The following is a 25,564-nucleotide window of genomic DNA, read 5'->3' as shown; positions in this document are numbered from 1 at the left end:
AAGGCCAATATTGTTTCTGGAGCTGTTCTCCTGTTCATGTTACAATAACATCCCCTCTAACAGCACTAAGAATAAAATATGTCATTATGACCACATTTCTTCACAATTATTTTTCAGTGAGTATGTGGAGCTGTTACTGTTCAGAGTTTGAGACTTAGCTAATTTATGCAGGTTCTTAGAGTGAAGTTGGGCACTTTACTTAAAGGGAGTCTTAAAAATTGCCTCTTCTACACAGAACTCCAAAATATGTGGAATAAAAAATTTTCTTTATAAAATAAATGCTTTTAGAAGAGGATCTCTCAAAATATGTATCGTGTGTTTGTTCCTTTGTATGCTGGAGGATGAATACAGAGATCTGACTTTGGTAACGTGGTTCAGGCTGTATCTGCAAGAGCGGAACAAAGTAGTGAAACAAGGTAAATGGCATCCTACCTTCTCAAGTATGTACAATTTTAGATACATTTTTGCCATTTCCCACCAGTGGGCAAAATGTTGGGCAAAGGAGCTTTTTCTAGGTGTTCGGTGAAAGTCCAGAATTTTTCCTGGTTTTGAGTGAAAGAACTTATTAACTTAACAAAATATTTTCAGTTCCATGGCTCTTCTTGGCTTCCTTATCCTGCAGGCTGGCTTAGGTGCTGAGCTTCCTCCTCTGGCTCCTATCCCGTTGCTCTTTTTCTACTAAATCTTGATTTCATGTTACCTGTAGTTACATTTCTGTTTGCTTACATGATTCAGATATTGTGTTTCATGTGTATTTTACTTGTATCTGTCTGTAAGTTTCCATTAATGTGCTAACAGGTAAAAGCTCTTAATAAAGGTGGGTGTTTTAGGCCATGCCATTTTGAAAGTACACTAAACCAAAGGAGGTTTCCATGTCAAATTTAGTTAAACTTTGAAAACTTAAAAAAAAAAAAAAAAAAAAAATCCTTATCTCACTTTTAATGAACTCCTTCCAAATAACTATGCTGGGATTAAATTGTTTTGAAATTTTAGCAAGATTGATGAAGGAGGAAGTGCTAAAACCTGAAATTTGGCAGGGAAGCTGGCTGCCCTGTGTGCCTGCCTTTCTTCATTAGCTTGGTGGGAGCAAACACTTCTGTGATAGGAGGTAAAGCCTAAAACTCTCAGAAACCAAAATGCCTTGTTATCTCAGTTTAAATCTTTCACGGGGTGATGACTGTCGACTTCTGTGTTGGGGGGGTGTTTCTGTGAGGGAAATGGGGGGTTATCCATGTCCTGTTACCCCTGTGTTGTCCTACTCTATTTGCACATGCTTGCTGTCGAAGGCTACCTGCAAGTAAAAGTAATGCTACCTCTGTAACAGTGGGTGGTTATAGCTTTAGTTGCAGCAAGTTTATTTTGAAATTGGACAACAGAAAAGAATAGATACTACAAGATACTTCTTCACATTGGGGTAATATTCAAGTTTTTCTTGCAGCAGGAGAGCAGTTGCTGACAGTATTTGATGTACAATGAGCCTGATAAATAGGTTATATGTGAGCTACATCTGAAGTTGTGAGCTTTGGAAAATGTGTACAACCATTACCACCATTATTGTGTTCTGCTGTCTAGTAAGAGAGGAGTCACAGTGGTTCTTCTTAACTTAAAACTTTGTCTGGAAATTCACTGTCACAGTCCTGGCTAATAGGTACAGAAACTGACAATACTGAGATCAGCTACTTGAATCTTGTGATTAAGTTGTGCTTTCAGGGGCTGTGGATGGGCTAAGGTCCTACCTCTTGCGGGAGAACAAGGATCTTTCATGGGAACGCTCTGCCCAGCAGTGCAGGCTGCAGTGTGAGTTGATGCTGAGACTCCTTCCCACCCTCTAGAATAACAGACTCAGGACCTGAACTTAAGACCCATTTATCTTCCATGCTGCCTTGCACGGGAAAGAAAGAAGCACCTGTAGTTCGCAGGAGCTGAAGGAGAAGTTTGATCCGTTTCTACCAACCCTTCTCCTTGCTGCCAGGTGAGGAGGCCAAGTTCAGTCCAGGTGCAGGAGCATGGTCAGAGGGAGGACAAAGGAGAGTATGACTTGAGGAGAGTGCAGTTGTAGTGAGGCCATTTCATGGCTTTTTATATTCCTTTAGTAACATATATTTTTAGGGTTCTTGTGCTAATGCAGTAGTGATGTTTCATTCCTGCTGCAGTCAAAGCAACATGATTTATTTCTTAACATTAAATGGCTTAAAAAGTTTTAGAACAAGGAGGTTTTCCATAACTGTCCTCTGTAGTTATGATGTTTTTCTTATCTTTGTCCTTTGCCCTGTATTGAGTTGCACTTTTTCTCTCTTGACTGGCCTCTTTCTCTGGTCTTCATGGATTGACTTCTTGTTGCTTTATAGGATCTTACTGACTTCAAGGGACTGTGCGTGGATTGCCCGTTGCCATCAGCCAGGCATTTTACAGAAATCACTTTGCTAGACGGAACTGCCTGTCGGACCTTGTTTGTGTTTTGAAATTTTACAACAGTGAATGTTGAGATTAGGAAATAAATAACGTTATTTAACGGTCTGACCTGTAACCTTGTACCAGCATTCATCTTCTGGCTGCCCACAGCCAGATTGCTGTAAGCTAAATGTCCACTTATGGACATTTCTCAGATTTATCTGTTGTCAGTGTGCTTCACCTGATGTCCTAACTGCAGTTATGGAGGAAACAGTTACAAATAGGTATGAAGCGCACTCGTAGTTTTCTGAAGCGTTTTGTCTTCATTTCTGTGTTATGCCGTATCCTGGTTTTCATTGCCTAAACTTGGAGAGGTGAGAGACTGTTAAAGTTTACACTGAATTTTTGTGGAACCAATTTGAAATGTTTTCTAGACCCAGAGATTATAAAGCCAGTATTAAGATTTAAAAAGAAAACCAGATCTTGACTGTGGTGTCTGTAAGGTCTGTGATAATTGTGTGTGCTGCTATTGCAATCCCTTTACATGAGGCTCTGTAAGTTTGGTCCAACACTGACAGGTTTAAACTTTTAACTCTTGGGATGTGCAGAATTTCCCATGCAGAATTCAGTCTTTTTTCTGAATTCTGCTGGAGCAATCATCTATAGAATGGATGAAGTCTGGGCTGATCCTGTTCCCCTAATGCTTCCAGAAGGTTGGCATGAGTCAATGTACTTGTTAGTTTAGTTGAATTTGTGGATTTTGTTGTTGAGCAATGTGCACAGTTGTCAGAAAAGAGAAAGTCCTGAATGAATCCTGTAAGGAGACCGATAGCGGTCAGAGCTGATAGTGAATGAACAGCTCGCATAAATACACAGACCAGCTACAGGCATCTGTTTGTCAGTGTCCTACCACAGCTATTTGAGGGCTGTGCCTTCAACATCCTCTGTTCTTTTCTCTTGCTCCTCTCTGGTCCTGCTTCCTCAGGTTCCACACCACCCTCCTCCCTTTTGTCTGTCAAGTCCTACCCGCTCTTCTTCAAGCAGCAGGTTGTTTGTTTTGATGCTGAGAAGCAGATGTGAACAGTGGAAGCTGTGTCCTCATACAGTGAGGACAGTTCATCTGCAGGCTGGTTACCACGAGTCGTGTATCTCAAGTGTATTGTGCTGGTAAATGAATGGTAATTTCAGTGCAGAGCCTGTAGTTGACCATCTTTGAGGGTCAGGTTGCTAGCAGAGGGGTAAAATCTTGGTAGGGGTTTTTTTGCTTATTTCGGAGAGGAAGTCTTATCTCAGAAAAGAGTTTGATATTGATGGTAATGATTTACTTTGGCTCTCTAGTCAATTAATGTGTATATATATTCTGTTATATAAGACCATGTCAAAACTGAGAATACATCTTATCACAAACCACAATATACCTCCTGTTTTATTTGCAAAAACTTAATAAAGTACTTCAGCTCCAAAATACAAAGCAAAAACTGATACAAAGACCAAAAGAAAAATCTTTTTTTCCTATTATTAAGCCTCTTCATGAAAGCAAGACGTGAGTAGGTGCGTAGGAGGTAATTCCTCCAGCAGTCACGCATATGTTCCAAATATATGCTGAAAAATACTGGGCACTCTGGGGTTTAAATAATTCAAATTATAATCACTTTTGAGAAAGACTTATTTTTTTTTTTTTTAATCAAACGAAGTACTTGTTCAGAAAGTCTTAAATTTCCACCATGCCGCCTCTTTTACAAGTCTGATCGGAAGCCATTTACTGCATCTTTCCTACCTATTCAAAAATAATCTTGGGTGTCTTTTAAGTTGGGAGATGAGTTACTGCTGTCATTTGAATGATTATTCCAAAAAGCAAGTGCGAAGGAAGCAGTTGGAACACAGCTGAAGTTGTTTATTGTGCTAGCTGGGTTTTCTGCAGTAACTCAGCTCTCACTCAAGGCTGTGTCAGTCCTGCAGTGACAGATCTGAACTGGGCAGCAAAAGCTGCTCCTGATACCGTCTGGTGCCCGAGGCAGGAATGTCTGATCCCTTGTGGAGCCGTTGCTGAACGCTGCGGGGCTGAGCATCCTTGTGTAGCCTCCACTGCTGGCCGGTGGCATCTGCTGCACAAGCGGGTCAGACACCCCTGTGCCAGGTATTGGCATCTGACAGGGACTGGGGTGAGCAGCTGAGACCAAAAGCGTGGCTGGTCATCTGGTTCTCTGTGTCTGTCCCTGTGTTTGATCTCTCTGATTAGCCATTAATAACGCAAGTGATGCTCACTGAATGTGCTGTGGTATGCTGTAGGAAGAAGCTTATTTAAAACACTCAAAAAGTGTTACTGATAAAACTGGGATGGAAGCTTCTTATGGCTTTGACTCCACTGAAGTCATGGTCATACATTCTTGGGGCCTGTTGCTTTACGTGACTTCGCTGGAGTTAAACTTGGAATCTGCTTATTTTGAGATTCTGAATCTTTTATAATGCACTTGTAGAGCAGAACTGTGCTGGGGAGTAATTCTCTTAATGTAATTTTTGTTATTTAAGAAATAGAAATCTGTTTTTTAGGGGGGTTTGACCATCTTGGTAGAAGTGCACAGCAAGTTCAGATTTCATTACTTGATTATGTAGTTATGTTGCAGCTATAACAATTGCTTACACAGAGTAATATATTTAGCTGTCCTGAATGCAGTAGTTGCACTAGTTAAAAATTATTGCTTGCCATTGTGTTTTGTTTTGGTTTTGTTTTTTTTAAATCCCTTTCTCCATCTATTTTTGCCCATGCTCCTCAGCTGGGTTATCACCATCACATGGTGTTCCCCTGCACATGCTTCTCGAGTTCCCTCATGATCTCTCCTTTGCATATGCCTCGCTGTTGCCTGCCTTCCTGCCTGCTGGGAGATGCTGGGAGCCATCTGGGCTGCTTTTGTTCCTCACTTCTCTGAGCGTGTCTCGCCGGATGGTGGCTGTCAGCAAGGTCCAGACCCAGCAGTGCCGTTGCCGTCTGTGGTGGCTTTTGCTTATCCTTGTATATTCATAGAGATTCAGTTTCTTATTCTTGTGTCTGTTGCGCATCCAGGCTCTCTGCGGCACAGAGTCTAGACGCCATTCTGAAGAAAGCTAATGTGTTTAATTGGGTTTTTCGTAAGCCAGCAACGGCCCACAGACCGGAGTTCAGGATCAGTTTTATTTTATCTCTTGACTACAGGGAAGGCCAGATTCCCCTACATATTTGGGGAAACTCAGTTTGAGAGTTTGTGGTGAATTTTATGAAGGTTCTATCCCTGTTGAATTTGTAATGTACTTCACTTGGAGACATAAACATTGCCTTTGGCAAGAAAGCTCCTTCTTGGCTCTAGTAGTAGCAGGTACAAGCAATTTGAACTTTTTTTTTTTAAACCCAAGAAAGTTCTCTTAGTAGGTATGTTTGCCTTTCCATAATCCTACTAGTGTTTAGGCTGTACTGTTCATAGGGGACCATTTCTGTAGGTGGGAACACTGTGGGTGTCAGCTTAAAACACTCTGCTGCACTATCTCTGTGTTCTCTTAAGCAGCAAAATCTGAAGGAGTGTGTGACTGTTCTATGTGACATGCTAATTTGAAGATTTCCCCCAGTGTAATCACAGAAAAATGCTGAATTTGGTTGTATTCAGTGCTGTCTTGCTCTAGCAAAAGTCTGAAAAATCAGAATGTGTCCCTAGCAAACTTTTCTGTCTCCAAGGAATGAATGCTGTTCCTCCCATCCTTTATTGTACACTGTCATGGACAGGACTTTCTTAGCAAAAGTATGATGCAGAGGTAATGGTGCAAACTTGGTAACTAAATAATACTTAAATAAAAAACTATTCCATTATTGATTTTTAATAATGTTGTCACTTGAATATTAGAAATTGTTGACTTTAAGATGGTCACTGTCCACAAGTGACCAATAAGTAATATTCTCTGACATCTAAAATAATTAAGAAAATAATGTCACTTCTAAAATATGATAAAAAAATATTGTATTTTATATGCATATGATGATCAACATGGAGCTGCCTGAGGAGAATCACTTGTGAGCGGTGGGATTTGATTTTTTTTTTTTTAAAGCAAAAAGTGTTTTCATTAATAAGGGGAAGGAGCTAAGAAAACAGACACCGCTTCAAATGTGGATGTGGTGTTACTGCTTCAGACTGTCATTGAAAAACACACAGTGACTTCAACTTTAGTCTTGTTGCAAAAGCATCTGATATTTGCAGCCTATTTACCACCTTTCTCATGTGTCTGTTACCTTTGTTGCTGGGCACTCTCCATCCTGACAAGTCATAATTATGTATGCATCTAACTACTTCTATTTCAAACAACCCCTCCAGCCCCCTTATTTTTATTACACGTACCTTCACTAGATGTTTCGTAGTCGTGTGTATTTTCTGAATGACAGCTGGTCTAACCCTTTCTCATATCTACTTCTTTCCTGTTCTGAGTGTCACTGTGAATTAATATTTTAAATTATTTGTAGTATCTGGTTGTGATAATCTGTTTCTGCTTACGGTAAGGTGTGTCAAATTTTTAACCTTTTTAATTGTTCCCCCTTGTGCTGTCCTTTCTTGTAGCATCAGTGAATAATGGGATGTCATTTAAATAGAGGGTGTATGATCAAGGGAGGAGCAGACACCAGAGTTAGAGATGAGAAATTTGTGTTACATGAGGAAGAAACAAAGATGGGTTATTTTGGAAAGGAAAATAGTGGCAATATATAAACGTATGGAATTAACAGGTGCTTCTGGTTGAGGTGCTGTTCTTTATTTTCCCATGCTACAAAACAATGGTAGCAGGCAGTAAGAATGGGAAAGCTGGTTAAAAACCTACCGGTGCTCTTGTGGCTGTTGAGGAACTTGTGCTGTTCGGAGGGTTTAATATTGTTAATTTGCTGTGTTTGTGATTTCCGTGTTTTTTCAGGTCAATGGATTGCTTGTACTAAGATTGCCAGAGGTGAATAGTTATGACCAACGTTGATGCACCTCTGGTTTTGTTGGTAGGGAGGGAGGCGATACAGCTTCTCGCAACATTCTCCTAGTGGTAAGAATGGGGAGAAGGAGGATTTAAAATGGGTGCACTGACCTTGGACTCAGTGAGGAGCAACTATCATTTCTGATGGAAAGTCTTGTTTTTATGAGGTTCCCGAGTAGAAAGAAAAGATAATTGCATGGAAGTTATGTTTGGATTTTTGTAAAGTATCTGATCTAATAGTCAAGGAAGGCAAAACCTGAGTTGGGATTAATTCTATATGATAGTTCTGTCCTTCCAAAATAATTGTCTCATTGCAGTAATACCCATGCAAGCTGAGATAGACTATCTTCTGAGAGTGGGCTGATTTTATTGTGGTGTTTGTTTTAATGTACAAAAGGTGAAAAATCAAATATAGGGTGATTTGTGTGTCTGTGAAAGGAATCTGATCAAGGATATAAGAGACTAATCCTCTCTTCCTGCCATTGGAGTTCGCTGCCCAACTTTTGAAATATTTGCCTGCGTCTGAGATGGAGACTGAGGGACTCACTCTTGGTAGAACTGATCTTTATGTACAGGAGGAACTATAGTCATTCTCTGTGCATTTAGTCTTCATAAAGAAAGTTGGAGCATGCTTACACTACACCAGAAAAATGTGTTTGTACCTATGGCTTGGACAACTTTTATGTTTGGCTGATCTGTGCCAACACATTCCTTCAAACTGCATCCATCCGCTTGTATCCCAAATATATGAGTGATGCTGACTGCTGAGGACTCAGTCCTGCATTTACAATAATACAGAGAACCTCAATCTCCATCTCTTTTTTTCTTCTTTTCTTTTTGCAATCCTCTTTTTGACTGGGGGCTGTAAAGGAGTTTTCTACACTTGATTTCACAGGCTATTTTCTCCTAAAGTTTAGTATTTCTGCTCTTTTCAAAAACATTATTTTTTTTCCCACTGGCTGATTTACTGTCAATGGCTTGAGGAGAATCGTCACAATTGTCTGTGTTCTTCCAAGAAGAAGAGTGAGAAGGGAAGCAAAGACCTTGACTTTCCCATGTTTTTTCCTTGAACAGGCAAAAACACAGTAAAGGTTTTTCACAACCACACAGAGAAAGTATGGGATTTTTGTAGGCACGTGCAGGATTTAGATCTTCTAACATGCTTATTTGCTTTGTTACAATTTTTCTCTTATTTTTTTGTTTTGTTCAGACTAGTGATAGCAGGACATAATGAAGTAGAACAAACTATGGTTTGTCATTTTGTTTGTTTGTTTCATAAACAGGTTAAAATGAAATGGAGGAAGGAGTTACATTACTTTCTTATTAGTCATCCAGGCTTTGAGTTAAGTTTAGTGGTCCCGAAAGTATTCGTGCTTGTCTGCCGGAGCGTTTCTAGTCTTCCGTAAGTTTCTCTTTCCCTTGCATGAATAATTGCCATTTGAGTCAGTGATAGAATCATAGAATGGTTTGGGTTGGAAGGTGCCTTCAAAGCTCATCCAGTCCAACCCCCTGCAATGAGCAGGGACATCTTCAACTAGATCAGGTTGCTCAGAGCCCCATCCAGCCTGGCCTTGAATGTCTCCAGGGATGGGGCATCTACCACCTCTCTGGGCAACCTGGGCCAGTGTTTTGCCAATAGTCCTGCTGGATCTGGTCGGTAGGTGCTGCTGTTGCTGTTCCTTTTCTGTATATAGACAGCCTGGGTAGCTGAAAAGGATGTAATTTTATTTATAATCCGTGTTATCTAGGAACTCTGTTTTTACAGGGCAGTATCTTGCTGTGCGAAAACCAGATCTTTGTCCTGTAGAACTTTTTATAGGTTTCTCGTAAGACAAATGAGAGCGGGTGGGTGTTGGCAGTACCATCAGGCAGTACAGAAAAGAAAGCAGTGTAGCTGGAAATCGTTTCAGTGTGCCAAGAGAATCTGACCATTGTCACACTGATTTTTAATTCCCTGTAATCTGGATGACAGAGAAGAGTTTGAAGGAGACAATTAGAAAGAAAACGGTGGACGTGTAGGTACTTGGGGAGGTTCCTCCAAGTGCAATGGGCACCTGGGGTACATTTCTAGCCCTGATGTGCTGAGGGGATGCTGCACGCTGTCTTCAAGGACCTCGGGCTGCCCTAAGCCAGTGTTCTTGTAATTTGAAATTTGTGCACAGAATATGTGTATGCTGGGCTTTCCTTTGAAGCCTTAAATTAGCTGCATTTCAAAATATAGTACTTTCACTGTAGGGATAACTGCTGTTTGCGTGCAGTAAAGACAGCAGGCTGTGAGCTTTAAGCTCCCTCTGGTGGCTGTATAGCACAGTTGAAAGCTTATTTGTTGCACAGGTCTGTTTTAGACATTTTTGAGAGTCTAAATGCATAAAAACTATTGTGATTTTTAAAATCCATAGAGGAATATGATGTGCCATATGCCTTTCCAGGGTGTCAAAGGTCTTCCATAATCAGACTTCAGGAAAGTAGAAGAGTTAAAATAATGTAAAGATAGAGGTCTATTTTCTAGTTATTGTAAGCATAAGGGGGGATTTTCCCTTAAAACCTTATGTTTCTCTCCTCTTTTAGTGGTGCCATGATTTGCTGCTGCTGTCCCTGGAATTGCCCTTAAGTGTTACAGAACAATGTCATGTAGAGGTCACGCCTGTTTTCAAACTCAAATATGCTTTGCTAATGCAAAATAGGTTCAAAATCAGGTAGTCTCGATTTGTTCTTCTTGCTCTAAGAATGTGAATATAAATGACCTCAGACTTGCAAGATGTTATGCTTTGTCACTTATACCCAAAGGATTGTTTCTGACTTGGCTGCAGTTAGTGATGCTTCCCGAGACTGCGGAGCTGTGAGCTGCAAAGTCAGCACTGCGAGAAGGGCAGTGTCACTCCACTCCTTTTCTCCCTGTCCTTGGGCTGGCTCTGGCACTTGTCTGACTTCTTGGTATTTACTGAAGTAACAAAAGAGTGTTTATTACCTTTTCTTTTTTTTTTTTTTTTTTATTGTGGGCTAGTTGATAGAAGGGCTAACACAAGGAGATGGCAAGGCCATGCAGGTGAGAGTAAGAAAGGAGTGGGACCTCTCTTTTTGGTAGCAGAGGGTTATTAAAATAAGTCACTTGACTCAAGAAATTTTATTCTTAGTTCTCACAAAACGTCATGGACCAAAGCTGTGTGTTACTTGATACTTGAGAGCATTCTGGTGGCATTGCACAATACCAGAGGCCATAGATTAAATGTGACTCAAATGGTGACTGGTGCTGACAAAAGCAGCGTGTCACCAGCCATTACATCCTGTGCTGTGCTGGCATAAGCTCCTGTGCTGGCTTGTGGTGAACCAGGTTGGGGGACTGGTCCAGATGTAAAATAACCTGCCTTTGGTGGGATGCTTTTTGGTGATCAGTTCCTCAGTCTGGTTCTCTGTGCACTGGCACAAATGCTTGTCCATACAGTGTTGGGGGGGGGGAAAAGTGGAGACAGCTTTTTTGTTTGCTTCTTCTGGTTTATTTGCAATAGGACTGACTGAAGTGCATGTTGGGCTGTGGCTGTATAGGTCATTCCTTTGTTTTTGATAACCTGCTCCAAATATTCTTCTGGCATTCAGTACAGCTGGCTCTGTTGCAGTTAGAGCCCACACAGAGAACTACTGTCCTTCAGACTGCAGAAAGCAGGGTGGTTGGGAACAGTAGAATAGTTTTTATCACAGAAGTGTCATATGCCCCAATTCAGTGAGGCAGCTTCTTTACAGGTTTAAATTTGCTTAAAAAGTTATTAGAAGTTTGTGTTTCTGCATTGGGAGTTCACTGAAGCTCAGTGTCCCGGAAGGGTTTGGGTGATTAGGGGTCTGGAGCACCTTTCTTATGAGGAGAGACAGAGAGAGAGAGCTGGGTCTGTGCAGCCTGGAGAAGAGAAGCCTGAGAGGGGATCTCATCAATGTTTATAAATATCTCAAAGGTGGGTGTCAAGAGGATGGACCAGACTCTTTTCAGTGGTACCCAACAGTAGGAAGAGGAGCAACAGGCACAGATTGAAGCACAGGAGGTTCCATCTGAATGTGAGGAAAAACTTCTTTGAGGGTGTCAGAGCACTGGAACAGGCTGCCCAGAGAGGTTGTGGAGTCTCCTTCTCTGGAGACACTGAAGACCTGCCTGGGCACATTCCTGTGTGATCTGCTCTGGTGAACCTGCTTTAGCAGATGGGTTGAACTAGATGATCTCCAGAGGTCCCTTTGAACCCCATCCATTCTGTGATCCCATGGGTACCACCACGGAGCTTATTTCTGTGTCAGCTGTTCAGCAGCATGTAATGCCCCAAATATGCAAAAGCGTTGCTGTGCGTGGGTCCGCGTGCAGCCTGCTGCCCTGGACCCTGGGGTTCTGCTCCGAGCACATGGAAGATGGGCTCACGCTGAAGGCACGCTGCCATCTCTGTGTGTGCACAGCCCAGCGTGATCCAACACCAGCCCACAACTGGGCAGGGACAAACCCTCCTTTGTCCCCAGAGCTGGTAGGTTGGGCTGTCCTGTGTATGCTCAAATGGCTGTCCAGGGAGGGTCTGCCCCGAATTGGCTGTAGCAGAGCAGGTTGGAGAAAGAACAGAGCATTTATTCTGCATCCACGAGGCTTTTTTGCAGCCTTCCTCATCCACTTCTTCTTTTGCTCCCTTCCCAAGGCATTTATGATATCTGCACTGGAAAAGTTGTGAGTGTCAGAAATCTGCTGTGTAAGGAGGAGAAGAGCTGTTTATTAGGACCCCTTTGATTTGAGGATTAGCAATCTGCTTTCCCGTGCTTCCATTAGTCAGATTATTGAAGAAATGATTGAGGAGCAGCACCTTTATCTGTGGTGTTATTAGCTCGTATTTCAATCTTCTGTTGTCTGTGTTTTGTCAAGGGTGAAAGAATTAAATCAGATTTGTTATGTTTTATTTAGTGGAAAATATTTTTCCTAACTTAAAAACCTTGGTCTTTATGCTAAGGTCTTTGTGCTTTTATTCCTAAAGCAGCAAGTATAAATCAAAACCAAAAGATATGTGGCACATACATTCTCCTTGGATTGCCAGGGACAGGAGTTGAATTGGGAAGTTCAGCTACATTTCAGTAACCTCCTCTGTCACCTCGACCCAGCTCTGCAGTTTGTATTCAATCTTTCTATGCATGCACGTTGCTTTCTCAAAGGCATATCAGTTCAGCTTACACTGCCTTGTGGTATCAATCCCCTCTAAGAGTATTTTGTAATGTGTGCTTGTTCAGATAAATCCCAAGTAGCAGAAATTGGAGAATATTAATGGCAAAAGCGGAGATCAGCATGGTGTTGTGAAAGCTGATGTTTTCTGCAGGGTTATTTTTACCTTGTGGGACAGCAGGGGTGATCTTGGGGTTGCTCGGGGAGGTGAGGCTGCAATACAGGTGTCAGCTCTCGTCTGTGCTCTGTCAACAATATCGCATCTCGCAGTGATCCAGGTTACCGCTTAGTTTTGTGCTTTACCTGTAGGTGAGTTTCAGGTAGAAACCACCATGGAGCTGCCTTTTTGCAGCAGTGGAACAGTGGGTGCTACCTGGGCAAGGTACCCTTGCTGTAAGGGATGGGTGTGCAAGAGGATGGGTGTAGGCAGCTGGGGGAACCACTGTAGCCATCCCCAAACAAGCTGACCCCTCTTTCAAATTCAAGCCCTCGCTCAGTCTTTAAGAGATCAACTTCAATGTCAAACACTAGAGGGTAGTATGTTACTACCAATGTTTTATTTTAGACGTTACCCGTAGTCATGATTTGTAATCCTGTGAATTTGTTACACAAATCAGTATTTTTAAGCAAGTGTAGAACTAAAGAAAAAAATAGTACTTTGTTTCTGTGGCAATGAGCATGGTGTGCAATGATATTTTTGGTTTGAGTAGAAAAAGGATTGGGTTGAATGTAGATCTGGCTTTTATCTTTCTTCAGAAGTGTCATTAGGAAGACAATACTTTGAATTGTTCGCTCTGCCTGATGTCTCAGTTATGTGACAAAACATAAATACACAGCAGGATATAATAAGAGACCGTGACTGAGAAAGAACAGGCAGTTTTACCAAGAGATACTTGGTTTTGATGTTTAACAAGGCAAATATTTATAAGTTCATGACATCGTTCATGTGTATTTACAATTGGGGTGAGGTTTTAATACTCAAATAGCTTTTTTTCTTTTTTTTTTTCTCTTTCAGGCACCACCTTCCATGGTCAATAATGAACAACGCCAACATGCCGAGCACATATTCTTATCATTTAGAAAATCAAAATCACCATTTGCTGTTTGCAAACACATTTTGGGTAAGCTTTAATAAGTTAAGCATATACCTGTTTTTATAGCTGGAACTGTCGTGTTCTTCTGCAGCTGGGAATACAAATGTCAGTTTGGATACTTTTTGTTGGAGCATGAGGCCTGTTGCTGCCCTTTGGTTTTGTTTCTGGTGGCTTTAAAGCCTGCAGTGTGCATCCTTGTGTAGTAAAATTCCTAAACTGATTTAATAGATTCAAGTTTGCTCTGTTGCGTGATTATTGTAATACTGTATAATCTGTGGAGCTTGTAGAACTGCCTGTAGTGTGATTGCTTGGCTTGATGTTTCCCATTGAGTCAACCCATGATGCAATTTTATATACTTTTGCCAGATTTTGCACTGGCGCTAAACTTTTCCATTATGAGAATTTATTTCAGGTTGAATGTCTTAGTAAATTGCTGTTAACGGCCCAACTGTTATGGTTTTTTAAAAAAAAAAAATGGGAAAGTTTCTGTGCACCTGTAGAAGCAATAGAGTATTGACTCAAATTTTTGTGTGATTTTACCTGTGGAGAAAGGGAAGAGATAGATAGGTGTCACCCTTTATCAGAAGTTTATTGGATTTTAACGGAAATGCTCTAAATGTGGTTGCGTTATAAGCCTTTAAAAAGAAATCTGTTTTGACAGGTGCAATAGACACTTACTAGAGTTTGGCAGCTAAATAATCTGAAAATGGCAGGAGCAGTAAGCATTTCAGATCCCGCTTAGCACTGCTGTACCCACCAGATGTGGGTGCTGGGGGAGCCAGGGGGCAGTTTCAGTGAAAGCTGATGCTGAAACCTGGTGAGGAAAACCTGTACATTTGTGGAAAAGAGCACAGGCCAAAACAACAAAAGGCAACTTTTCTTTCAAAGAATTTGCCAGAATGAACAGAGAAATATTAGAGTTATGTTTAAAATATTATTATTTTCTTGATTGCACAGTAGCTTTTAAAAGTTATTTCTAAATTTAGTGGATTAGAGACACACTATTAATGAACATTGTGATGTTAATATTGCAGGCCTAGGACTGTGTTATTAAATTACACTGTGATATATAGACCAGGTTGTGGTTTGTTTCCTACACCCAGTCCCCAACCAGACTTTTTTCTACAAATGAGTTTCTTCTAGATTTAGTGTATTATGTTAGTACTTCATCTGGTCCTGAAGACTGGAAACACACTTTTTGCTTTATGGGTTTGCAAAATTGATGCTTTCTATTTTCACATTGATTTTTAGATAATTCTAAGTGGGCGAAAGAACATCCTTAAGTAACTTTTGGTCTCTCCTAAGTGATAGATTTGTCACTACTCAGAAGTAAATAACAGAAACTTATAAAATAAGTACCTGGTAGTGCTGTAGTGCTAAGGGATACATCACTGCATCCTGTTTTCAAAGAAAGGAATACAATTTAGCATTAATAATGAAATACCACTGCAGACTTTATTTTTCTGAACTGTGGCTGGTTGAAAGGAACACGATCTTGTTTTTAACACCTTTTGGATGTCTAGAAATATTGCATCCTTAAACTGCTCGTGTGCTATCACCATTGAGAAGGCAGCATGTTTCCACATGGGGCAGGTTTTCCCTGGCAGCAGCAGTTACGATGCTGAGACCTGGAACCGAGAGACTTTCCCTGAAACTTTGTGCTTCCTGAGTAATTGTTTGTGCAGTCTGGACAGAAAGAACAGCTGGTCAGCACTTGGGAGGTGAGAAGAGAGAGGCAATGATTATGAAATCAGGAACTGGGCAGGGAAACAAGCTGTTTGTGATGAACAAAAGAATTAAAGTGCACTAAAGGGATATGTGCAGGTAAGGATGGGTAGGAGTTGGAGGATCAGAGTAGATGGGTTTAAAAAGAGACAGGGAAAAAGAGTGGTCAGGACAGGAACTGGCATGGAGGTAGAGATAACAAGGATGTGGATGGTGTTTGTGGAGAGCAGAGCATACGGATGGTGCAGAGGGAGCCATGGAGAGGATGAGCGTAAGTACCACGCAGCTTCTTTAGGAACCTGGCGTTGAACCCAGGAAGCATGAGGCCCAACATTCTTCTGCTGTGAGCTTATAGCCCTTAAATGTACTGGCACAACTTGTCCTGTGTTTCTTTAGTAACTTCATGTGGAAGATAGTGGTGCTCTGACTAGTTATAAGCTTACACCGAGCGCTGGACGTGTCTGCTGTTAGTGATTACGGTTGTGCATCTGCAGTACTGACGCAAAGGAGAAATTCCATCCTCTTTTCTTTTTCTTTTTAATAGAATTCTCTTGTTGTGTGAGCTTTGTGCAGTTTGAAAAGCCAAAGATGCAGAAAATGCCACAATTAAAATTCCCATGTAGGAATAATCTGTGCATGTTAGACATAAACATTAATCTTTTAATTAAGTGGTTACTTAGTTTTTCAAATTAAGCCATGTAGATTTAAAGGTGGTTTATTTTGATTTAAGCATGTTTGCCTGTGTAGAGTTCAGATTTGGAGCCTGATGAAATTACCTAAAAACATTTTAGCAAATTGGCAGCTATGTTAAATACAGAACTTGCATGTGAAGGAAATATATATTATGAAATTTTGTGTATATAATCGGGGGAAGAAAGTTTATTTTGTGGTCATTTAAAGCCTGTCATCCCCTGACTGAGGCTTTCTTGAATAAACCCAGTTTTTCTAGTCCTGGCAGCCTGCCCACTGTAGCTCAAACTCTGCTTCTTGTTCAGGAATTTTATTTCACCGTTTAGTAATTTTATGCTTTTGCCACCCTGTGGCTGCACCTTTTCTGAATGCTCTTTCTATGTTTCCTACAGAGCTTCGAATGGTTTGAAACTCGCTACTGAGATACTACCTGCTATTTCTAAGTTATTTTTGTAATAGCAAAGGAACAAAAAAAAGTCTCTGTATCTTTCTGTCATCACATAAATTAAATTCAAATTCCATTTTTTTTCCATAATTACATTTTTTAGTAACGCAAACTGTCACCTTTTTCCATAACATCTTTTTCTAGTTTCCTTAGTGCATTTATATGCAAAGCAGTCAGATATTCAGATAATAAGGGCTAGCAATTCCTACACTTTGTTAGAAAGCTGTATTTTGATTAAAGCTTCTGCATTTATTTGAGATAAAATAATGTAGAAAATGTTAAACACACAAAACTTCTGCTGTAATAATTAAACACAAGTTTTATGTTTATGTGTTACTGGACTTGCTTCTCATTACCATCCATAAAATACACGTAATTTTGTGTCTTGTCGGTTGCAAAGGCAAGCACACGAATGACAGAAGAAGCTTCGGTTCTGTCATACCTGTCAGTTTCATCGTATCTTAATGTATTCTGATTGAATCTGTCTATTTTATTTTGTTCCACAGTTATGTTAGCATTCTTGTTCTTGATTTTTGGCCAGTCTCCTCACACAGCCAACTTCTTCCCGAGTCTCTGACTCAAATAACATTGGACAGTTTGATAATCGGGTTATTGGTTTCCTCTGCGTTTTGAGGTATACATTCTTTGTCTGATTTCATAACCAAAAAAAATCCATTTAATAGTAACTAATAGTAAATTCCATCAACTTTTTTTTTTTTGTTAGAAATATATACAAGCTAAACACATCTATGTCTTCTGATACTCAAATTGCCTTTATTTTTCCCCACAGAAACTAGTAAAGTGGACTATGTCCTTTTTCAAGCTGCTACAGCGATAATGGAAGCAGTTGTAAGAGAATGGATTCTCTTGGAAAAAACTAGCATTGAGTCACTGAGAACATTCCTTCTAACCTATGTCTTACAAAGGCCTAAGTAAGTATAGAAAAAACACCTCTGAAGATGTAGCAATCTGTATAAAGTCTGGGTTATCCTTTTGTTTCCACGGGTAGCAGTGGAAGACCATTTCAACGATAATTTGTCTGCCATTCTTAACACCTAGTTGACTTCTGTAGAGTTGTCAGCTTTCTCTTGGGAATTCACACAAAATGTTTGAAAAAGAAATGAGTTTAAAATTTTCTTGATCACTGATGTTCAAAATTATTTGCAAACATATTTTTGCAATGTTGTTTACAGCCTTCAAAAGTACGTTCGGGAGCAGATTCTCTTAGCAGTAGCGGTGATAGTGAAACGGGGATCATTAGACAAATCAATTGACTGCAAAAGCATTTTTCATGAAGTCAGCCAGCTGATCAGCAGTGGTAACCCCACTGTGGTAAGTATTTTATTTTCTTCTCCAAATTTAAGCAACCTGTATCAGCAGCATAAGCTACATACTTAGTGTCTATAAAATCTTGTCTACTTCTTTTATCTAAAAATAAAAATCAATAATAAAGTTGATAGCTATTCAAGCAATCATTTACTGAGTTGGGGATTTTTGAATAAGAATGTTTCGGAACTAATAGTAGCATGTGTAGTTCTTTGGCACACAATTACACCGTATTTCTTAGGGAATAGGTTTCTCTGAATAGTTGTCACTAATGTGGTGGTTTGGGTTTTTTTCTGTTTTGCTAAATAAATAGCATGATCTAGAATGGATTTTCTGGCAGGTCCTCCACACGCTCCGTTCCCCCTGTGTCTGTGCAGCGCTGCACCCTTCTGTGCTCAGCTGTCGGAACAGGCCCCGCCACAGGCACAGCCTCTGCTGTTCTCGGGGGGACGGGTAGGGGGAGAGAAAGGGGCGCGAGGAAGTAAAGCGTGGAATGGAAATACAAAACTTACTCTAGATTTAATGTCACACTACTGGGGGTAAGTGTTACCTTCCATACTGAGCTCAAAGTGGAAACAAGGTGTCCAATATCTATCTGTGCATTTAGTCAAATTCCGTTTGCTATGCCAGGAGATAAGTTTAGAATAGGTCATAATAGAGGCATGTAACTAGAGATTAAAGAGAGGTGATTTTTCTCCTACCAAATGCAAATCGAAGATTATGTAAATTCCATGCTGAAACTTTTAACCACAGCTTTTCTTGAACAAATGAAACCTTGAGGGAATGGCCTCCTAACATTGCTGAGCATTTAGAGCAGCAGTTGTAGTGGATGTGAGCGGCAAATGTTTAACTCTGAAAATTCGATCAAAGTGTACTAGAAGTAATGCAGCTCATGTCATGGTCCTAAAAATAGTGTGTCACCTCTGAGCACAAGTGATATCCCTCCAGGGTATGGAAATTTTAGTTACACTTCTAAACTTTAATTTCACTGTTATTTAGCTGAAGGAGAACATTTCAGCTGGTTTTGGTTGTGCATAATTGGGATAGGAATGGGTATTATTTTAGGAGAGCAATGTTAAGTTTATGCTTTTTTCCAGGGAACATAGCCTTGTTGTTAAAACGGAATTAAAACTGAAGATTTCAATGGGTTTTTTTTTGCATGCTGGTGTGTATGCTTATGTAGTTCATATGATCTTTATAGAAAGACACAAAAGTGAAGTGACTAGAAACCTGGATGTTGGCAGAGAAGTCCCCTCTGAACTAACTTTTGCACAGCGCGGCCTCGGCAGTTGTATTCTGTACGTGCGCTGCCGTACAGACGCGCTGCCCCGAACGCAGCGCACAGCGAGCTGGGCCGCCAGCTGCAAGGGTGTCACCCTGGGCTGCTGCACAGGAGCTCTGCCTGGGGAAGGGGCAGTATTTCACTCTTTCACTCGCTGCCACTGTACAGAGACCAAGTTTGACTCAGCTTTTTGTTTCCCTTTATCCACCCCTCTTCACAAGTATTACTTTCTCCATAGTTTTTCCAAAGTATTTGTGTTCAGGTTTTAAATGGCATATTTAAAACCTCTTTAGTATATAAAGATGTTTTCTGTTCCAGTATGCTAATACAATATACTAGCAAAAAATGACACCGGGTGCTGCTGGAACATCTTTTCTATAAGGCACAGTATATGCTTGTTAGTCTTTGGCAAGCTTGTTTTAAACACATGCTCCTGTGTACTTATGAAGTTTTAAATTATGAAATATTTCTCATCCATAGTAATGTTCTTGTAATCTTCTTAGACTTTGCTGCGAGAGAAGCTCTGGTACTGGCACAGCTTCATGTGACCCAGGACTTGGCGTATGAAATAATAAGCAGTAATAAAATTGTTTGTTAGCACAGTACCAGCCATAGCTGAGCTCTCAGTGGGTTCAGGGCACACCTCTTGCCCAAATATGTAGTAAGTTTGAGAGGCTGTGTGAATTATTCATACAATGAGTTATCCACTTCTCAAATATGAGTGGATGTTTTTATTGGTGTCCCCGTAGCATTCAGCCATGCCCCTCGGCTGCCCCGCGGGGTCTCAGCTGCGGGTGCTCAGGGTACAGTGTGGAGCCGAGGGGTGGCACTGCCATCCAGACCCAACATCCCTGTCAGGACAGTGCCAGGCAGCGTCACAGAGGTGTCTGCACTTCACTGGAGAGGTGCTTATATTAGTTATTTATAAAAACATGCCTCCACCCAAGTCAGGGAAGAGGCCAGGACATGGGCGTTGGGAGAGATCAGCAGATGTTTTCCAGCACTCCGTGCCTCCCTGGCTTCTTCCACATTTTTTATCAAGTCTTTCCTGTGATGTACTGTGCACTCTTGACTCCAGCCTTGTACTCCCAGGTTTCAGGAGTCTGTCACACCTTTGTGACTCCCAGTTCTCTATTGAGTCCCTTGGTTCCTTTCCATGTCCTTCCCAGACTTCTGCTCTATTTTCTTTTGTCATCTACTGCCCACCTGCTTGTGTTCTACCTGACGTTCACTCCAGCAGCTGCAGAAGTAACATGTGGCATCAGCAGCAGGTCGCTTCTTATTTAAAAATGCTTAAAGCTTTCAACATGACCCATAGCCATTGGTAATGGGTTTCTATGTGTGTTAGGCTGAGTCAGGCCCATGGGGTAACAAGGAAAGAGTGGATGGAAAACTCTTGAAAAGGAGAATGCATTTTGTCACCATAGTAGGGAAAAGACACTTTTTGGCCTGTTTGGAAAGGGAATGTGAAGACCTGGAGGCTGTATATGATTGAAAGGGCTGGCTTAAGGGCTGCAGGTCTAGCTGGATAATTTATGTAACAGTTTGTAATTGAAAGTAATTTTTAAAAAAGCAAAGTTGTCTCTTACCTACTTGCCGTTTGCTTTCTCCTCTCTGCTGGCTCTGAAGCTTCTTGGCCCTCCTTTATCTTACAAGAAGAAAGTAGGTACTTAATCTTTTCCATTCTCTGCAACCCTACACCCAGTTCCTGTCAAACATCTGTACTGGTTTTGTGTTTGTTACACTAATGATCCATAAAATCTTTGGGACTTTTCAGTTATGTGTTGTGTTAGATAGGTGTAACGAGGAGAACAGTGAATGTAGATAGTACTAAGTCTTTTGCATGTGTCCTTTTGCAGGATTTGGTATGCTTAATATCTTGAGTATTAGTTAAAAATACTTCTTGGATATTAGCTTAAAATATCTTTAGAAATTAATGCCTTTTGAGGATGGAACTTGAAAGTATGTTGAGTAATGTGCCAAACTGACATGGGAGCAAAACTGGTGGATGAACTGTTGAGAATGAAAAAATGGAAAGGAGTTTGAAAGGAAGAGAAGGAGAGGAATCATGATGAGAGGGGAAAAAACAGAGGTTCTGGTTTTGTTTTTCCTGGCTCCTCCTGTAACAGCAATACAAGCCATCTTCCTGCTCATGAAGGAGAGTCTGTGATCTCCCTCCAACAGCAATTTCAGGATCTCTTTTTAAAATCTTTATCTCTGGGGTACAGAGCTTCTGGCAGCAGACACAGTGTCAAGGGCCAATCTTAAAACGCTAAATACATGTTTTCTATCATTGATTTCAAGATTTTGGAGAAATGTGTGGGCCAAGTTCTTCTCAGCTATAATGCCTTCAGTTTCTTGGCCTTTTCTTTTTTGTTTAGAATACTCGGCTTTTCATAGCTGAAGGATTTTGTATGTCCTTAATCCCTGCCAGCAGGACAGGAATCCTGGCAGCTAAGGTGGCTGATTCTCAGGAGAAGCAACCAGTCTGCATGTGAACACAATCTGATGGACTTTGTTTAAAACTGGACTGAGATATGGGTCGCACCTAGATTTCTTCCAGAATATGAGTAGGCAGATGCAGAGGGGCCCATCTGCTGCAGACCTCTGACATGGGACTGGGAAGCAACAGAAACGGTGTTTTTTAAGAACGACAACACATACAGGAGAATGTATTCTAATATACCATATATATACCATACCTGAAGCCCAAATTTTCCTGTATGACTTGTCAAGACTTACTGGAAGAGCTCTGGGATCCTACCAGTTCCTTCCCTCTTGAAAATCTGTAAATCTGTTGGTCTGTTCCCCAATGTTGATGGTTGGGCTAGAGAGGAGAATTCAGATGCTTCAGGTTACCCAAAAATTGCTCAGGAATATGCCGTGGGTGGATCCATATGAACAGTGGGAAGTTTAAATAAGCAGAACTCTAGGCATTCATCTTCATTGAAATTAATCTATCAGTAATAATGGCTGCATAGATAAGTAGTTAAATTTATTTAGCATGTATGGTTTTTATTTCTGTCCTTTAAGATGAATTTTACTTCTGGATACCTGTCCAGCTTTTTCTCTCTCATGTGGTAGGGTAGGAGTTGGAGAGGCTGTCATGGCGTTGTATTTTGTCAAAAACATGTATTATTTTCACCCCTCTACCCTCAGCTGTATCTCCTGGTCTAATAAAATTATTACCTTGTCCCATGAACCTTACTGCCCTTGAGACAAGCTGAGTATAAAAACCAGATGGTGAACCAAGATATTTAAGCTATTTCCTTTATTCTGACAAGTGCTTTATAAAGGCCTCAGTTAATGCGTTAAAGATTGGTTTGGGAATTTTAGGGATCCAGAAACTACTTCAAATATGAGGTTAAAACTTGGTAATAGAAATGTAAGAGAACTTTAGAACATAAGTATTTTTAGTAGTTGTATTAACCAGGGTGCCTTTTAGAATTTTTCCGATTTTTCTTTTGAATAAGAGCCTACTTTACCAGAGATGCAGTTGATCAAAACCACAACTTAGTTGCTTAATAACGTTAATATTAGAAACCGATAGCTCCCAGTTTTTTCATTTATAATAGAGCTACAGTTTCAAAGACTGGGCTGGGAAGTGAGAAGAGACGATCCAGAAGAGAGATGCGTGTCCCCTTTTCTGTGTGCAGCATCCTGGACTCTTCCTTAATTCTGCTTGTCTCGTGAGGTGTGCAGACATGCACACCTGTACACATCAGAGACTCACTGGGAAGAAAGGAATTATGCCTTTCTATGTGTTATAGCTGTATTTTTCTTATTACTCTGGTAACACACAAATAAACAGGCTTGAGGGGAAAAGCCTCTTTAAGAAGTGCGGTGACCATAGCTGCTCATTCTTTAGTGTGTCTCCCTCTCAGAGGTGCCGCCCTTCTGAGTAGATAGAGTCAGTAATAAACTGGGTCTATGTGAGAGTTTACTTGAAAACAATGAGCCTTTTCCCTTTTAACCCTTTTTTTTTAGCAGATGAGCCGTGGAGCACAGCCATGGAACACAGCTCAGTTGGTGTATCTGACAGGATGGTGGGCAAGAACAACCAGGAGAAGTGGGGGGATAGGGGTCCCCTTGCCCACCAAAGAGCGCTCGCCAGGGTGATGTACATTTAGAGCTGGGTGATACAGATGTTGAGCTGCATGGCTAGTCTTACTATTCATTATTTCGAGCTTAATTGAAAGTCTTGGATTTGTTCATGCAATTACCGTAGGAGTGAAGATTCAACTGGTACTTTTCAGACAAGAACATGGAGAAAGGGTATGTTACCTCTAGATAAATGGTTTTCAGACTTTTTTTTTTTTGAGGTTACTCTTTCTCCTCCTCTTTCCCTGTCCCTAGAGAAAAAAAAAAAAAGAAAATAAAAGCATGTTTTGCACCCCAAACTCCAGCAAACTCTGCCTGGACCTTTTCCACTATTAGTAGAGGCTGCTACTTCCCTTCTCCCTTTGGCCAAAGCCTGCATACTTCACATGCCACAAGATCGTCTTCCTGTGGCCCCCAGTGATTCACAGAGGAACTGGTTTTCTCTTTCTCCGATTGATTTCCCTTGCTTGGTTTGCCTGGTTCTCCCCAAGGAAGGGATCGGGGTCTCCCCCTTGTGCCACTGTAGCTGCGGTGTGTTAACCTGGTGCTGCTGGTCGGTCTTTGCCGGTGGCAGTGTGGGAATGGGAGGAAAGGGGTGCGCTGCCCAGCCAGCCCCTTACTGCTGACAGCACAAAACTGCAGCTGTGGGTCCTATTCCTATCATCCTGTCCCTGCTCTACAGCTTTTTTCCATCAGTTGGCTCATTTGGGAAGGATCAAGTGGATAAAATCCAGTGGGTTCTTCCTGCTGCTTATGTTTCTTCAGAATATATTCTGGTTTTCTTTAGTTGAAAACTACTACTGCAGCTCCTGGGTTCCCTTCCCACTCCCCCTCCATTGTAATACTCACAAATTGAAAAGCTGGAGTGGTCCCAGTTACTCTGTGTACATAATGGTATTTCTTTTGGTCCAGTGGCCATCCTGTTAACCTTTCCATTTGGAGTTGCAGCCTACATTCTGGGGATTTAGATACTCTGAAAATGTAGTAAATACAGCTGTGCTTGTTCAAGGAAGAAGTATATTACTGCCTCTAGAAAGGAAGTCTTGCATTAAACAATTTCTTCAGTAAAATCGCTTTTGCCACATTCTCACTGGGGAATTTTACCACCTGTGGACAGCACAGCAAATTCTGCCTCTGATAGATTTACTCTTTGATTCTTCCTGCTCTTGTGCAAACTAAAATCAGGTGGTTTAGGGATATTATTAAATGCTTCTTGTGGCTTCCCTTTGGTTTCAGTAGCAGAGTTGATGTTATATGAATGGAAGCAAAAAGTCATCTAAATGAATATTGAGGCTGGCAGTGATTTAATGTGACAGGGTAGATGTTATTACTTGCTCTGTTTGGGTGAAACCTTTGTTCCTTTAAATATACCCATATGATTCTGTTTTCTGTAGATATAAATGATACTTGCAGAAGGTGGGGGGTGGTGTTTGATAGTTTAGGTTTTGTAAAATGAATTATTTAATCAAGTCTCTGACAACCTGGCTGTTTCTCTGCTCTGAATTTCAGAAAGAAGGAAACACTTTTGGTGTTGTAGGTCGTTCTGCTTTGTCTGTTGGCTTTTCTGCCTTGGAGCTGGTGAACCACATGTCCATTTTTTCCTAAGCTGTATTTGAACTCTTCTGCCTTTCAGATGCTTTGTAACCCAACTACCCTCAAATGAAGCTGTTCACTTATTCCATGGGCAGCCCAGGCACAAGTGTGAAATCCCCTCAAACATTATGGCTTTAACTTTTGTTGTAGGGGACATTCCATTTGGAGGAATAAGTTGCATTTACCTTCTGCGTCTGAGTTTTGTGAATGACATATAAATGTTTACTGTTGAAATGTTGCATGGTCTTTCTGTACTGTCTGTGTTTTATTAGAGTGATTTAAAAAGAAAACCACTAAACCGATGTTAGTACCGGGTGTCTGATTGCCAAGTTAATCTCTTATCACAAGTCCCATTGATCTTCTGTTTGAGCAGCTGAGACTCTATTTTATGTATAGCCATCTTTCATAAAGTTTATTCCTGGTAATAAAGCTAACTGGGGTGAATGCCAAGCTATTCTCAGAGGCAGTCTGCTCTCAACAAGAGAAGTATTTTATTTTGTTAGATGGGGTTATTGTTTGGGTATGTACTTGTGGCAGAACTAGTGAAATTGCTAGCGAGTGAGTCAAACTAGGTTCAGAGGTTTACTCTTACTGGTATGAAGTTAATAGCATTACTGCGTAACAGACACTCAGAGCTGACTTTTAATATGATGCCCAGAATCGCATGCATTTTCTACTTATTACTGTATGGTATTATTAAATTGGATTCTTAATCTCTTCTGTGGCATGGTAAAAACTTTTACAAAAATCACACTACAAACCAAACAAAACTT

The 25,564-nt window shown here is 40.8% G+C and overlaps 1 protein-coding gene across 2 annotated transcripts in view; it reads left to right on the top strand.

Moving 5' to 3' along the window:
- The window catches only part of XPO4 (exportin 4), an 84,073-nt gene that overhangs the window by 10,058 nt on the left and 48,451 nt on the right, over nt 1–25,564 (top strand). For both annotated transcript variants that reach the window (XM_071804100.1, XM_065831000.2), the window contains exons 2-4: nt 13,551–13,656; nt 17,280–17,421; nt 17,683–17,821. In XM_071804100.1, coding sequence (XP_071660201.1) covers nt 13,551–13,656; nt 17,280–17,421; nt 17,683–17,821 — 387 coding nt within the window. The remainder of the gene's footprint in view (nt 1–13,550; nt 13,657–17,279; nt 17,422–17,682; nt 17,822–25,564) is intronic.

Source organism: Patagioenas fasciata, chromosome 1, assembly GCF_037038585.1.
Source record: "Patagioenas fasciata isolate bPatFas1 chromosome 1, bPatFas1.hap1, whole genome shotgun sequence".
NCBI lineage: Eukaryota > Metazoa > Chordata > Aves > Columbiformes > Columbidae > Patagioenas > Patagioenas fasciata.
The sequence above is the reverse complement of the archived record's forward strand: the minus strand, read 5'-3'. Positions and strand labels throughout refer to the sequence as shown.